Source organism: Gambusia affinis, linkage group LG03 (genome assembly GCF_019740435.1).
Source record: "Gambusia affinis linkage group LG03, SWU_Gaff_1.0, whole genome shotgun sequence".
NCBI classification, from domain to species: Eukaryota; Metazoa; Chordata; class Actinopteri; order Cyprinodontiformes; family Poeciliidae; genus Gambusia; species Gambusia affinis.
This window is the reverse complement of record NC_057870.1, coordinates 17,346,308-17,360,267: the sequence shown is the minus strand read 5'-3', so window position 1 is coordinate 17,360,267 and position 13,960 is coordinate 17,346,308. Positions and strand designations below refer to the sequence as shown.

The following is a 13,960-nucleotide window of genomic DNA, read 5'->3' as shown; positions in this document are numbered from 1 at the left end:
CTTACAGAAAACATTGTTCCTCTCCCTCATAAATTAATAGCTTTGCTCTGAACATTATAAAATTTAAAGAAGCAGTATTTTTGCTACTGTCTCAGTCTCTGTAGCAAATTGTTGTGAAGATTACATGTAGGTCGAATGTAAGACAAACCTTCAGAGATCATAAAAATAATTTGTTTGGCGTACAATGCAATTCTGCAAATTATGTATATGCAAAAAAGTTGTAAAATTGACAGCAGGCAAATATGTATTTTTTCCAGATCACATTGGAAAATGTGATCTGAAAAGATGGGTTTTGAATATCTACAAATGCAATAAGAAGAGCTATACTATTAATTTTGTTGTCTTGCATACTGTACAATGACAATAAATGTAATCAATTCTGATCTAATCAATTTTCTCCAAGTGAAAAAGACGTTGCATCACAGAAAGTAAGCCAGCAACAAATACAAGGAATTGAGTTTCATCATCTGGTTCATGGTGTTAGCTTCTTGTTATAATTTGCATTATTGTTCTTTTGTCTGTTTACCAAGTTTTTTGTTAGTTTTTGTGCATCACGATGTTTCAGGATCTTTCCCTGTCCGGCTTTTGAATCTTATCTGAACCACCAGCTAGCACAGGGGTGGGCACTCCTGGTCCTGGAGGGCCGGTGTCCTGCAACTCTTAGATGTCTCCCTGGTCCATCACACCTGAATCCAACAGCTGAATCACCTCCCAAGTGCAGTCAGGTTCTCCAGAGTCCTGCTAATGACCTCATTATTTGACTCAGGTGTGTTGAAGTCGAGATACATCTAAAAGTTGCTGGACACTGGCCCTCAAGGACCGGGGGTGCCCACCCCTGAGTTAGCATGATCTCAGATTTTTAGTAACACAAGTCAAGGTAAGGGTGCATATGAGAGATAGCTTATTTGACAAGAAGGAATAGAGAGAAAGGATTAAGTTAATGGCAGGAATGACTGCAAATGATGCACAGCTGGAGAGAAGTAATAGAAAGAAGCAGAAGGAGAAAAAGGTCAGCTTTTCATCCAGCAGCCTAACACATAGCAACATCAGTCAAGATAACCTCTGAAAATCTGTGTATAAGGTAAGAAACGTTAGGAGCCACCAGTAAATCTTCAGTCTAAGAGCTGAAAACAGATGGATCAATTCAATAATGAAGGCTAAATGTAAATAAACAGTGAGCCGATGAAAAAAATTTAACCCTGGAGAATTTTGATATTTTCTTAAAATTCTCACAAAAACTCTCCATCCAACATTTTTAGGTATTTTAAGGCATTTAAGTCCTTTTAGGACTTCCTAATAGAAAAGACACAATGCACTGACCAGCTTTCCTGCATCACTCAGAGACAGGACAGTTTCACTTATAGCAATGCTGCACAGATAAAAATAATGTGTCATAAATGTAAGTCTAACGTTTTGAATTACATCTCCTGACGATGAAAAAACTTTATTGAATTCATAAATGATAGATAAAGGCATCATCAGCATATCAATAGTTGCTGTTTAAAAGTTTTAAGTGGGAAAATCAGTAAATAGAATTGCCTTAAGCAGTGAGCCCTGATCATTAAACTGATTATCTCTTTATTTTTGACACCTTTAGTTTTGAAATGAAATATGTGCAAGAGAAAGAAAAATAGGCAAAGATAAGGATTTGAGCTTCCGAACTGCCAAATTATGATGGGCACAGATTTTTCCAAAACTGCTGCTCTTGTGAGGTGATTCTTGTCTCTGATGGTGAGTATTTACACCGTGTTCCAAATTATCATGCAAGTGATATTTTCTCAACCATCCATCCATTTTCTTACACCCTTTTTCCCTAATGGGGTCGGGAGGGTTGCTGGTTCCTATCTCCAGCTGCGTTCCGGGCGAGAGGCGGGGTTCACCCTGGACAGGTCGCCAGTCTGTCACAGGGGATATTTTCTCAGATTTTCCTAAACGGTCAATGCAAATGATGGTCAGTATAATTTTCAAGTCATAAACTATCACAGTATAAATCAAATTTTATTGAACAATATGGTTTTGTAGCAGTTTTTAACACAGTTGTCTTTGTAGATTACTTCTGTTTATTCATACATTTAAACATGCATCATAAAAGGTTAACATGAAAAGAATACGGCTCCACTAACAGCAAAGCTTTGCATTTGCTTGGCACCAATCAACATGGCTCCATGAAGACCTTCTCATTTGCAGACTGAATGCTTCATGCTGTGCTGTTTTTTCAACCTCCCGGTGCGATGTGGAGTTTCTAAATATTAGGTTACAAATTTTAAATAAACCAGTTTTTTCTCCATCTCCTTACCTCCATATTACATCACTATGTTGGATTTTCAGACACATCTCAGCCCTCTCACTCTGTTTCATCAAAGGCTTGTATTTAGGATGTAAAAGTTATTTTGTCAAACATATTTTAGGTTTGTGGCTTTTGCTGTGGCATTGCCTTATTATTACAACGGCTACTAAGATGTCCCAAATCCCTGGAGATATTTTTGTTGTGAATTGTTGCTATATAAATAAATTTCACTGAACTGAGTTCAAATATACTTTTGGAAAATAATAATTTCTGCAAACATACAGACTGATAATCCATGTTTGTTGATTATCCAAAGCTGTTTCTGCTTGTTGCAGGACAGATAAAATATGTTTGCTTGAAACCTACTGCACAACGTTAGCTTAAACTGTAAGTGCTTAAACACTAAGCTCATAAAGTCCAGCGAAATACTCACTGCCATATACATCAAGTAGCATCGTACTACCATATCCCTGTTGTTCCCTAATAAATTCAGACACCAAAGACTCTGTCCGACAACTAATTATAATCAACGACCACTGGTATTTTAAGATGACAGTAATACACCTTGAATAGGTCATCAGCATTGTGAGACAACAGGCTGAGTCTCTGTTCCAGTAAACACTCATTACATTCATCATTACTTTTTCCCCCTGGTTTACAATCCAGCGTGTGGCTTCAAAGACCTTCATCAGTGAGAGAAAATGTCAGCCATCATTAGCAGCGTATAGCTGCACACTCAGTGAGACGAGTGTGAGAATGTGAGTGCTGTTTTTATGGGATGCATGAACACGGACACTGACAGAACGATCATCTTCTGCTCTAAGCTCTGTCACAGTTTGACCTTTCATAAATGCAGCACAGACACCCAAAATTAGTCTCCTACATATCATTTGAGAATGTGGTTACAAACTAAATTACTTCACAAACCTTGTCTTTGTGTGGACTGCCTCATTTTCTTCAAGCGTACATTCTGGTCCTTCAGGTTTATAATGCCATTCCTGACTTCCTCCACAGTTTGGAAAAATAAGATCAGAGTCAGTTGTAGAGAAAGCATGTGGAAGAGCTTTATTTGAGTAACTAGTAAATGTGGTTTTGGATGTTTCAGATGACATGCAACAAAACTATAGAGAAAATCAGATTGTATCACATTACAATAACTCATTAACAAAAACCAACTGGCCTTGCAAAATTATTAATATCTTTTCAGCTTTTTCAGATTTAGCCATGTTCAGTGTGCGTTATTGGGATTTTAGTTGAAAAAGCTACACAAATCCACCCTATTATATAGTGAAACTGGTGAATTGATTGAATTTATAAATTCAATAAATTCAATAAATTCACTACTAATGTAGTGTCATACTAGACTAGTATGACACTTATGTAGTCATACTAACAACTAAAAGGTACTTACTCTAGCTCTACATTCAAATCAAATCAAATCAAACTTTATTTGTATAGCACATTTCAGCAGCAAGGCATTTCAAAGTGCTTTACATCAAATCAAACACAAAAACACAATGCAACATAGAATCAACAATCAAAACAGAACACCAAGTCAGATTCCGTCAATAAATTTGCAATTGATTACGTTTTGAATACAACTCTAAACAAGTTGGTTTTTAGTTGAGATTTAAAGGAAGTCAGTGTTTCAGCTGTTTTACAGTTTTCTGGAAGTTTGTTCCAGATTTTTGGTGCATAGATGCTAAATGCCGCTTCTCCTCGTTTGGTTCTGGTTCTGGGGGTGCAGAGCAGAACCAGAAGACCTGAGAGGTCTGGAAGGTTGATACAACAGCAGCAAACACATTCACAAACACATCCTTACACTGATAGGCAGATTAGACGACAACTTGTGGAAACATAATCGACATCCTGCAGGAAGAAGCTAGAATCAAACAATTGTAAGGTGACAAGCCTTCCCGCAGATCCACAGTCCAGAAGAAGGAAAATTATGCAGAATCTTAAAACATTTTTATTGACAAGAATGTGACTTCTTGATTTGATACCCACTCAGTCACCCCCAAACAAACCTACTGCAACCAAACTGTGTCATACATAGAGTCTTCATACGTGTAATTTAATCTCAGTATAAATGCAACTCTTCTATGAAGGCTTTGGAGACTTGTTAGCAAACATTAGTGAGCAAACGGCATCACAGCACGCAGCTGAGGGAGAAGTTAGGTTGAAATAGATCTCTGCTTTAAATGAAGGAACTGTTATTTCCATAATTTAAAAACCAAAAGAGAGAGAAACTGTAACCCAACCAACACATGACCTTACACTTGAATCAACAGGCCAGCAAGGACATTAATCAGAGAAGCAGATCTTCTCTGATTAATGTTGTAACTCTGGGGGAATTGCAGAGAACCACAGGTCAGATGGAAGAGTCTGTCCACAGAACAACTATGAGTCATGTTTTCCTCAAACCTGACCTTTATGAAAGAAAAGACAGCGATTGATGAAGGGAAACTCTAAGACACCTGTCAGTTTGCCAACATGGAAAACAGCAAACATGTAGAAAAGTGGCAAAGAAGGTCAGATTTGACGCAATTTGAAATGTTGGCCTTTGTACATGACTCTATATGTGAAACACATGTGACACAGTACGACCTCAGTAAACACATAAAAGTGGCAGCAATATGCTATGGGGATTTTTTTCTGTTGTCTTTATCCAGGACAGGAAAGCTGGTCAGTGTGGAAGGGCAACGCAGTTAGAGCCTGCAAAAGACTTGAGGCTGCAGCTGGAAACCATCCAGTGTACAACTCTGGTTGTACTGAGTGGTTTTGGATCAAAATGTTTTTATTAGACTGGTCTAGTCAATATGCAGAAATAAATCCAATTTAGAATCTGTGACAGGACTTGAAGATTGATTTTCACATAGACTCTCCGTCCAACCTCCCTAAGCTTTTTGGCATTTTACAAAGAAGAATTAATGAACAATTTTGTGTTTAGAAGTTCAAAGCTGGGGGAGAGAAACTCCAAATGTCCTGCAGTTGTAGTTGCAGTAAATGGTGTTTACGTCTTAGAGTATTAGTGAACTGATTGTGGTTAATGCAGTTAAAAGATTCCAAAGTCTTTTTTCCATTTAATCAACATAATGTGGTGCTAAGCTGACAGATTTATGTCATCATGTCCATGGATTTACACATCTAGACAGTTGTAGACACATGAGAGTTGGTCTTAATCTTTTCACCTGTGATGAGAAATCTTGAACAAGTCACCAGTTCTTCGATGTAAGTTTGGGAAAGATAAAAGTCAGGATTCTCATCTTCTTGACTATAAATACCGATATAACAGCTATAATATTTTTGTTGAATTTACAGAGAGGACTTTGCTCAAAAGTCAAACCACTAGAAGGGCTCCAATTTGTACTTTAAACATTTTGACATTAGATATTTCTGAAAAGTGTAAACTTGCCCCATTTTAGTTTAAATGTCTGCAGCAATAGCTACTTCCACAGTATGGAACAACTTAACATAAACTTGTACAGACAAACCACGTTCCCGGAGTTAAGTTTGAGTTCACCCTTCTTATGTTATAATGAGTAACTACATCCAAAAACATTACTTTATGGTCATGCCAAAGTTTCTGAAAACCATGGGAATGCTACTTTTTTCACATCGTTTATATATTTTATGGAAAAAGAGATTTAAAAAAATAAAAGCTCCTCTAGCTTAGGAATTCTAACAGCGACCTATAAAATTAATGCACTGCTGCACTTCGGTTTGTGTATCAAGACTTTTAATGAGGCCGCGTTTCTTTTAATCAAATCATCCGCAGTCATTAGTTTCCACACCGCCGAGCATGCATAAAAGCTCAAATGTGGCTTTAAATAGCCACTATTTCTGGTTTCTGATTAAAAATAATAACTCTGCGTTCTCAGTGACTCCGATGTCGCTCTGCCTTTCTCTGTTTTGCTGCTATAAAAGCTGCCACCTCACAGGATGCGCAGTTACTCCCCCTCTGCGCTTCGGAGAACACTTGTGGAGAAACGCTCCTCAGGATGTCCGCGGCTCTGCGCGCTCAGCTCTTCCTCTGTCTTATTTCCCTGCTATCAGGGACCGGACTCACTCGCTACATCGAGGTACGAACAAACTTTTTTTAATGGTAAAGTAAATCAAAGAGGGTATATTGATAAAACCGGGTAGATTAAACCTTACTTAGGACAGTCTGAATTTGTTTGCGTCATGTTTTCTGCAGGACAACGAGGCTTCAGATGGATTGTATTCTCTGATCAGTTCGGCCCAGAAAAGGGAATCAGAGGATTTTGTTTTCCGTCGACCTCTCAGTAAGAAATCTTTCCTTCTTTGTTTCTTTTCTTTTTTTTAAATGTGATGTATGGAGGTCCAAACATGTCACAATTCTATTAAAAAAGTAGGTCTCTAAATAATTACTTTAGTCCTTGATATTCAATTAAATCATTATGAAATATAGAAAAAAGCAAACACTCTGTTGTCAGTAAATATGTTTACGTCATTTTATCAAACATGTAGACATTTTACAAATTACTCATTTCAGTGGCATGCTGCAGCATACAATGAATTTATTTTGCCTATCAGCCTTATCCATCAAAGTCAGAGGGCTAACACAGAGGTTAACACAGCCAGTCAAGATTAGCAGTCTGAAATTTACTTTCCTCAGATTTATCCCATCTAGATAGAGGCTTTGGTTGTTTTTTGATTATTTTTAGTAACAGTTTTAACTGCTTATGGAGTACTGAAGCAAATGAACCACGGAGGAATAATTGAAACAAAGAAACTAATTGTACATAAATTGTTAAAATTTTAATTAACTAATTTTTCATTCATTGATTTATTATTGGTCAATTTATATAACTATGCATACATTTATTAATTTTTTTTTTCTATTTATGGCATGTTTGAAAAAAGAAACACGTAATTGTTCATTTGGCTCTTTTGTGACGTTACACAAAATTTTGTAATCTTGTAAAATACTTTATAATTCATTTCCACGCATATGTAAGCCGACTGATCATTATTGTTCTGCTGTCCTGCTCTGATAATAAAGCCAACATTTATGCTGGTGTTTTGCTTATTTAAAATATTTAAAAATGTAAGACATTTTTCTTACTTTTTGGTCTCAATATTTGTGGATGAAAAGAGGAGAAATTAAACTTGATGCAAAATAAGGTTCAAATTGTTCTGAGCTGCTGGACTTGAATGACATATTCAGCCTTATTTAGTGCAATGTGGTTGTGAATTCAGCATAGAAATACATTAATGAGGTGGAAAATAGGTGGAAAATATTGCACTGCTTTGTGAAGTCTTCACAAAGTTTCCTAAAAACATTGTAGGTTTCACCAATGCTAATGTTTGAAACTGTGTTTTCTGTGATTTGTAAAGGATGCTTGGACATGCTGGCGACTGAAGGCTATTTTACATTTGTGGCATCCCGGCCACAACTGGCTTGTGCTGCCTTCATCATCGCTGAACCCAGTGAGGTCATCAGTATGGAGCTGTCTGACGTCAGCATCGACTGCAGTGCTGGAGACTTTATAAAGGTTGTTCCAAAATAACCTCTGTTCTGTTCCCAAAAGCCAGGAAGTTCATGCCTTTGCAATTTAGGACAGAAATTCTATTTCATCTTCTTATATTGGATTAAAACGATTCCAAATGTGGTTAGGGCACTGTTTGAGGGCAAAACACCACCGCTGATCCTTTGTGCTTTGCCAAGAGCAAATGTAGGAGGAAAACAGCTTCAGTTCAGGAGCCAAGCCCTTCAGTAACACTGCCGATTCGGTTCAACCTGGCCAAATGGGAAAAAGGCTTTTGGCAGAGAAAAAGATGATACTTTCTAGGTATAAAAGTTGGACTGAGGGGTGATCTGGATCTGAAAAACAAATCAATGTAACATCCATATATAACTTTTTTGGGTAAAAATGTTTAAAACTGAAATCTGAAAGACAATCCTTGTCATATTGTTTTGGGATACAACAACGCAAAGATATATGTTGTGATAATCAGCTGATGTATAAGTAGAAAGGAAAATAAGATATTTCATTTTATAGCACCTTTATAGTGCATTAAAAAGGAATCTTAATGTCTTAATAGAGATTAGATAACAGACTTCATTTTCAAGTCAACAATATTTTAGATAAAGTCCACCACACAGATCTTCATTCATTGATCATGTTCATGTTTTACAAAATTTAAAGACAAATATGCATATGTACTCTTACGTGGGTGCATAAATTTCCTAAATATATATTTGTAAACTCAAACTTAAAAGCTTTCATTCCGCATGAACAATCCTGCCATGCTTCAGACTGAGAGGGCTCCATGTCTCCTGTTGCTGCAGATTTTTGACGGCTGGGTCCTGAAGGGCGAGAAGTTCCCCAGCAGTAATGACCACCCTCTCCTCCCACACGAGCGTTACACGGACTACTGCTCCTCTGCTGCATCAACGCTCTCCGGCCGATCCTCCCAGAATGTTGCCATGGTCTTTTTTCGCATTCACAGCCCTGACAGCGGTTTCACCCTTGCTGTCAAAAAAGTGCACAACCCTTTCCGTGAGTCCTATAACTCATCCCTCTGTTTAGGAAAGCTGCAACAGCAACAGGGAGAATTACAAGTTGTTAGTTAAATATAAATACTTCAGTGATGTAAGATTCAAGGTTTTTCACCCTTTGTCAGCTTATTTTCCTCTATGCTTCCGGAAAAGCGTTAGTAATGCAGGGTTTGTTTGTGTGCATGCATGTGTGTCCTTCCTGGACATTTGAGCTCGATCAAGCGTTAATCAAGGCTGAAGGCGACATGAAGGGATTCAATGAGAAGGATGCACCTGTTTTCTAGCTGCTTGAAGAGCACCATGCCAAGCAATATAACAATCACTTAGACAAGAGCACTTTGAGATGGGAAGACAATTTATACTGATTACCTTTAGTTAAACAACATTGCATGTAAGTTTTTATCACTATGTAGATGATATTATATCAATTCTATATAAAACTCACTGTCACAGTGTTTTGACTTCTGCTTGTATCCATTTTGAGTGGCTTCCTGTTACCAGTACAAGCTACGTTTCATGCACAGTCTTAACTGTGTCTCATCCTTGGTCTTACCCTGATTATGTCCAATTTGTCACATCAGGTGTCAGTAATTAGTTTCTCAGGTGATGGTGGAGCCGTTTGAAATCTGAAGCATCTTCTCCTGTGTGTGCATGCGTGTGTGTGTGTGTGTGCGTGCACACATCTGCGTTTTGTCTGTGTGCGTGTGTGTGTGTGTGTGTGTGTGTGTGTGTCTGAAGCTTGCAACATCATGTCTCAGAGTCCAGAGGGCAGTTTCACCATGGTGATGCCGCATCAGCGCCGGAACTGCAGCTTCTCCATCATCTACCCAGTGGAGATCCGACTGACAGATCTCAGTTTAGGGGATGCCAAAAGCAATGAGATCAGCCTGCTGGTAAGATGCTGACAGTTAACAGGGCTTCTTTACTAATGAAAACACATTGTTCTGTACTCAAGAAGAAAGTGTTTTTTTTAAGTAGAGTAAGTACTGACCCAGAATAATTACACTTCTGAGTCACATCAGGTGTCAGTAATTAGACACAAGAGATTTTCTGTTGTGGCTCAAATATTGAAACTTTTTGGTGTCAATATCTGAAACCAAAAATAAACATCAAATATTGTGAACAAAAAATCATCATATACTTTAGTCACATTTAAATTCAGACAGTGCTATGAGAGACATTTTTATAGAGTAGTTGTAAATATCTGGCTCTAACAGCATAACTTACATATCATATGACAAATTTTCACAAGTTCTCCAATCAGTGTGACCTCGCAGATCATCCACAGAAAGTGTTGAGCCGGTTCATCCTTAACAAAAACTAGTTTGAAACTCAGTTTGCTCAGGCTCAAAATAAATGCATTCGTGTTCATAATTCACAACCTAAAAATTCAGTTCTAACGCCTCAAAATGTCTTCCAATGCCCCTCTAATTCAAACACTAAAGGGACTTGTTCTCAAGTAGGTAATTTACAGCACAAGTTGTGCAACAGTTTGTGAAGGCTGCCCTGGCTCTCCACCAAGATCCTCGCTGGAACAGATGCATTACTCGCACTCACACCCACGCACACAGGAACCATGACAATATTCTAATGCAATTTAAAGTCGTTTTGATTCGCTTGCATCCTTTACATTGCTGGATCAACACAAACTTGATCTCAATCATCAGAAGAGCACAAAGAAACTTACTGTGTTTATCTCCAGTTAATTGAGTTCTCTCTTCTTGTTGTATGTTGTGCTTCTTATTTTGTGTTACTTACCTCTCTAGCATCATAAGTGTTTCCTGCCAAAAGAAATGGATTTAAAACATGTAAATCATCCACATATTATATTTTATACTGCAAGTCAGAAACCATTTTTTAAGGATAGTTACACAACTGTGATTATTATTTCTTTTAAATAATGAAATAGGAAGACCTGGTGATTATTTTTCAGCATCGCCTCACTATGCATTTGATTCTGTAGAGTGCATAATTTCATCACCAGTTTAGGCAGGACGCTATATATATAAATTTGTGTATTTATATGTATAAATACTTCCACATCCCAGCTGCATATGTGCCACTGCAATAAAATCAACTCAACTGTGACTCAATTTTTGCAGCAATAACACAATAATAAGATTACTCAAACTACACTATGCTGTCTAACCTCTGAAAGTGAAACTGACGACTTGACCTACTTACAGATTAATTAAGCAAATCATTATCATTTGGGGACAGTCATGCACCACTGAAATATTAGTACCAGACTGTTCTTATAGATTAAATAAATATTTTAATAAATAAATAGATAAAGCAAGAATGCTGTGAATGCAACATGTTTGCTCCTAATGCATACACACTATTCAAGTTTTTTTAAAAACATGCATGATATCAGCAGTAAACTATCCTCTATCATGGTTAATTTATTTTGTGTGTCCATGTTTGCAGAGACAGACGTGGCCAGGCTGCTCTGGATCAGGTGACTACGTGGAGCTGTTGGGAGGAAACGGAGTGGACACCTCCAAGATGTTCCCTGTAGCCGACCTGTGTTTCTCCCTCAGTGGGCTCGGTAAGTCTGGTCTCTCATCCGTTTCCAGTTTCTCAAACAGAACTGTTTCAGGTCGCATTATCACCATCATGACTGCATGTTATGGGATTTTTAACAGAAGCTTGCTGTTTTCAGTTTGTACATATTGTTTTGTCCGCAGTAGAATAATTGCATTTCAGCTTCCTGTTTGGTGCCACTCTCTAAAACATCATCATATCATCAGGGAACAATGCTTTAAAATTGCCATAGCGTACTGCAAATCATTCAAAATTATAACATCCCATGTGGTGCAAGTCCAAATATCTGCGATGCAAATTAGACATTTTCTCCCATTTTACATAACAAAAGCACAAATTTATTCTCCCCTTTGCTGAAAACCAAATCCAGAGTAGACCCTTTGCTGTAATAGCCTCTAACATAATATGCTTTTCCGTGAAACAATGCGATCAAAGAAACAGTGCTAGTCCAAGTTTTACTCTGCTTGCAGGACACACGTTTACGGCATGGCTAAAAGAATGAAACATTAAACTACTATAACATTTTTAAATATGTTTTATTTTATTTTTACAATTAGTAGTGGAATGTGATTAAACTTATAAAAGATATTCATATTTGTTCACCTTTTTTTTCTTGACATTTTTCTAACATAATGCAACAGATTGTTTCTTCAAAGGAAGAAGACCAATCCTACTTAAATTTAATTTTTTTATGTAAAATGTCACTTATGCTAGGACTAACTGTTGCAAGGATGAGACATTTATTTGTCAGACAAGAGCAATCTTCAACTATTACAAGTAAATTGATGATGCTGCTTGGATCCAAAAATCTCAAGAGAGTAGAAATGTCAATTTTCAGTCTGCATGTGAGCTAGTTGTTCCAGTCATTCATTAGAAAACATTGTACTGCATTTGGAGGACGATGAATAATGAATATGTTTTGATAAACACTGATCAATACACACTACCTTGTCAACTTTATTGTGTGCACATTGTAAGTACTAAATTGTGACCCATTTTATTGAGTAGAACTTCCTGTTTTTAAGGTCAAGGTATGTCCAGGTCACAGAGACAGTCCTAAGAGATTCTGTCCGTATTGACATGATAGCATCACACAGATGCTGCAGGTTTGTCAGCAGCACATCCCAGATTGTTACGGGCACCTCCCATTTCACCTGAAGGCGCTCTGTCGGTGACAGTGAATCTCAAACTGGTTTCTTGGACTTGACAAGAAACCAGTTGGAGATTATTTGAGCTTTGTGGCATAATGCATGATCCTGCTCAAAGTATCCACCAGAAGATGTGCACTGTAGTCACAAAGGATCAGCAGGAATATTTACTGGTCGAATGTTGTACCTGAACTACTCTCAGTTTATACTAAGAGGTCAAAAGTGTGCCAAGCAAATAATCCCTCCACCATTGCACATGGCATCACATTCCTGCCAAAAATCAAAGCAATCACAACAGAGCATATTTCAATCAAGAGTGTTTATAACTCTGATTATGGCTGCATTTATTAACCTGCTGCCACATTTCCAGTTATTAATGGACCCATGAATGCAGTATGGCCAACAGTAAAATTAGGCCGCCTCCACTCGTCTGTATAGAAGAACCAGAAAATTGCTCAACCCCTATTGAGTGTGCGTATTTGTTAGTTGGAGGCAGTATCTCCTCTGATTGATCTGATTGGCCAGATTTTCAGCACAGATCTGGTGACAGCCAGTACAGGCTTTTATCTTATAGAAAAAGAAGAGGAGGAGGACAAAGATGAGTAAACAAATAAGAAAAAGCAAAGCAAAAATCAACAAACTTTCTATCTTCTTACCTTCTTTATTTTTCTTTACCATTCTCTTCTTGTACTTATACTTTGAATCCACATGGTTTTTTAGCTGTTTGATTTATTCGAGCAGTTGATAAAGCGACCAGTAAGTGGACACTAAAGTTCACAAACAAGTTGCATCAACAAACTAATGGGAACCTCTAAAAAACCAGGGGGAGTTCTTCTGTATGAAATCAGTTTTTCTTTTTTGTCTCTTTGGCTCTTTAGCCCAGATGAAGATTGGCTGTGATAACTCTGTGGTGAGGCTGGTCTCCAGTGGGAACTACATTAACCGTGTTACCTTCCAATACCGACTACTGGATCAAAATGAGATTCCCAAAACCCGAGAGAACAGCCTGGAAAACTTCTGCTCTGTCGAATGAAATGCACGACCACAGAAGAAAATACAACTGTGAGCTTTCAGGAAGACAATCACCAGGTTATCCAGCTTCTCTGTGAAAAACACATCTTGTGCACTCAACTGTACTGTTTAACTCATGCTGTCAGTAAATAGTTGGCATTGTATTTTCCAAATGTTTTAGTCAGTGATGTAATCATGCTTACTTTGATAATAAGCTATTTATGCTGATGTAATACATTTTTCTGAATTAGTTGAATGACGCTGGATTTTATTGTTTGATATTCAGTAATTTGACCAAATGTGATACATTTACAGGTAGAAATCTTTAGTTTTGTTGCTCTCAGTTAGCATTGGTTATAGTCTTTTTTTATATATATATTTCTCTTATTTCTTCTGTTTTTATTGGACTGACAATTTGAAAATAAATATTTGACTTGCATG

At 37.4% G+C, this 13,960-nt stretch overlaps 1 protein-coding gene across 2 annotated transcripts; it reads left to right on the top strand.

The window, feature by feature from the left end:
* Nucleotides 1-819: 819 nt before the first annotated feature.
* On the top strand, nucleotides 820-13,960 carry LOC122826902 (corticotropin-releasing factor-binding protein-like). 2 transcript variants are annotated; one of them, XM_044109271.1, is made up of 8 exons: nucleotides 820-877; nucleotides 6,215-6,369; nucleotides 6,486-6,573; nucleotides 7,649-7,806; nucleotides 8,604-8,814; nucleotides 9,552-9,706; nucleotides 11,244-11,364; nucleotides 13,387-13,960. In XM_044109271.1, exons 2-8 carry the CDS (start codon nucleotides 6,289-6,291, stop codon nucleotides 13,539-13,541), a joined length of 969 nt encoding a protein of 322 aa, XP_043965206.1. In that variant the 5' UTR covers nucleotides 820-877; nucleotides 6,215-6,288; the 3' UTR covers nucleotides 13,542-13,960. The 2 variants fall into 2 exon arrangements, with proteins under 2 accessions (XP_043965206.1, XP_043965215.1); XM_044109280.1 differs by lacking the exon at nucleotides 820-877 and adding an exon at nucleotides 920-1,081.

Excerpts from the sequence above, each read along its gene's own strand:
- LOC122826902 (XM_044109271.1), top strand. The coding sequence starts at position 6,289 with ATGTCCGCGGCTCTGCGCGCTCAGCTCTTCCTCTGTCTTATTTCCCTG. Across the intron at positions 7,807-8,603 it reads GTGCTGGAGACTTTATAAAG|ATTTTTGACGGCTGGGTCCT; the intron begins GTTGTTCCAAAA and ends CTGTTGCTGCAG. Across the intron at positions 8,815-9,551 it reads AAAAGTGCACAACCCTTTCC|CTTGCAACATCATGTCTCAG; the intron begins GTGAGTCCTATA and ends GTGTGTCTGAAG.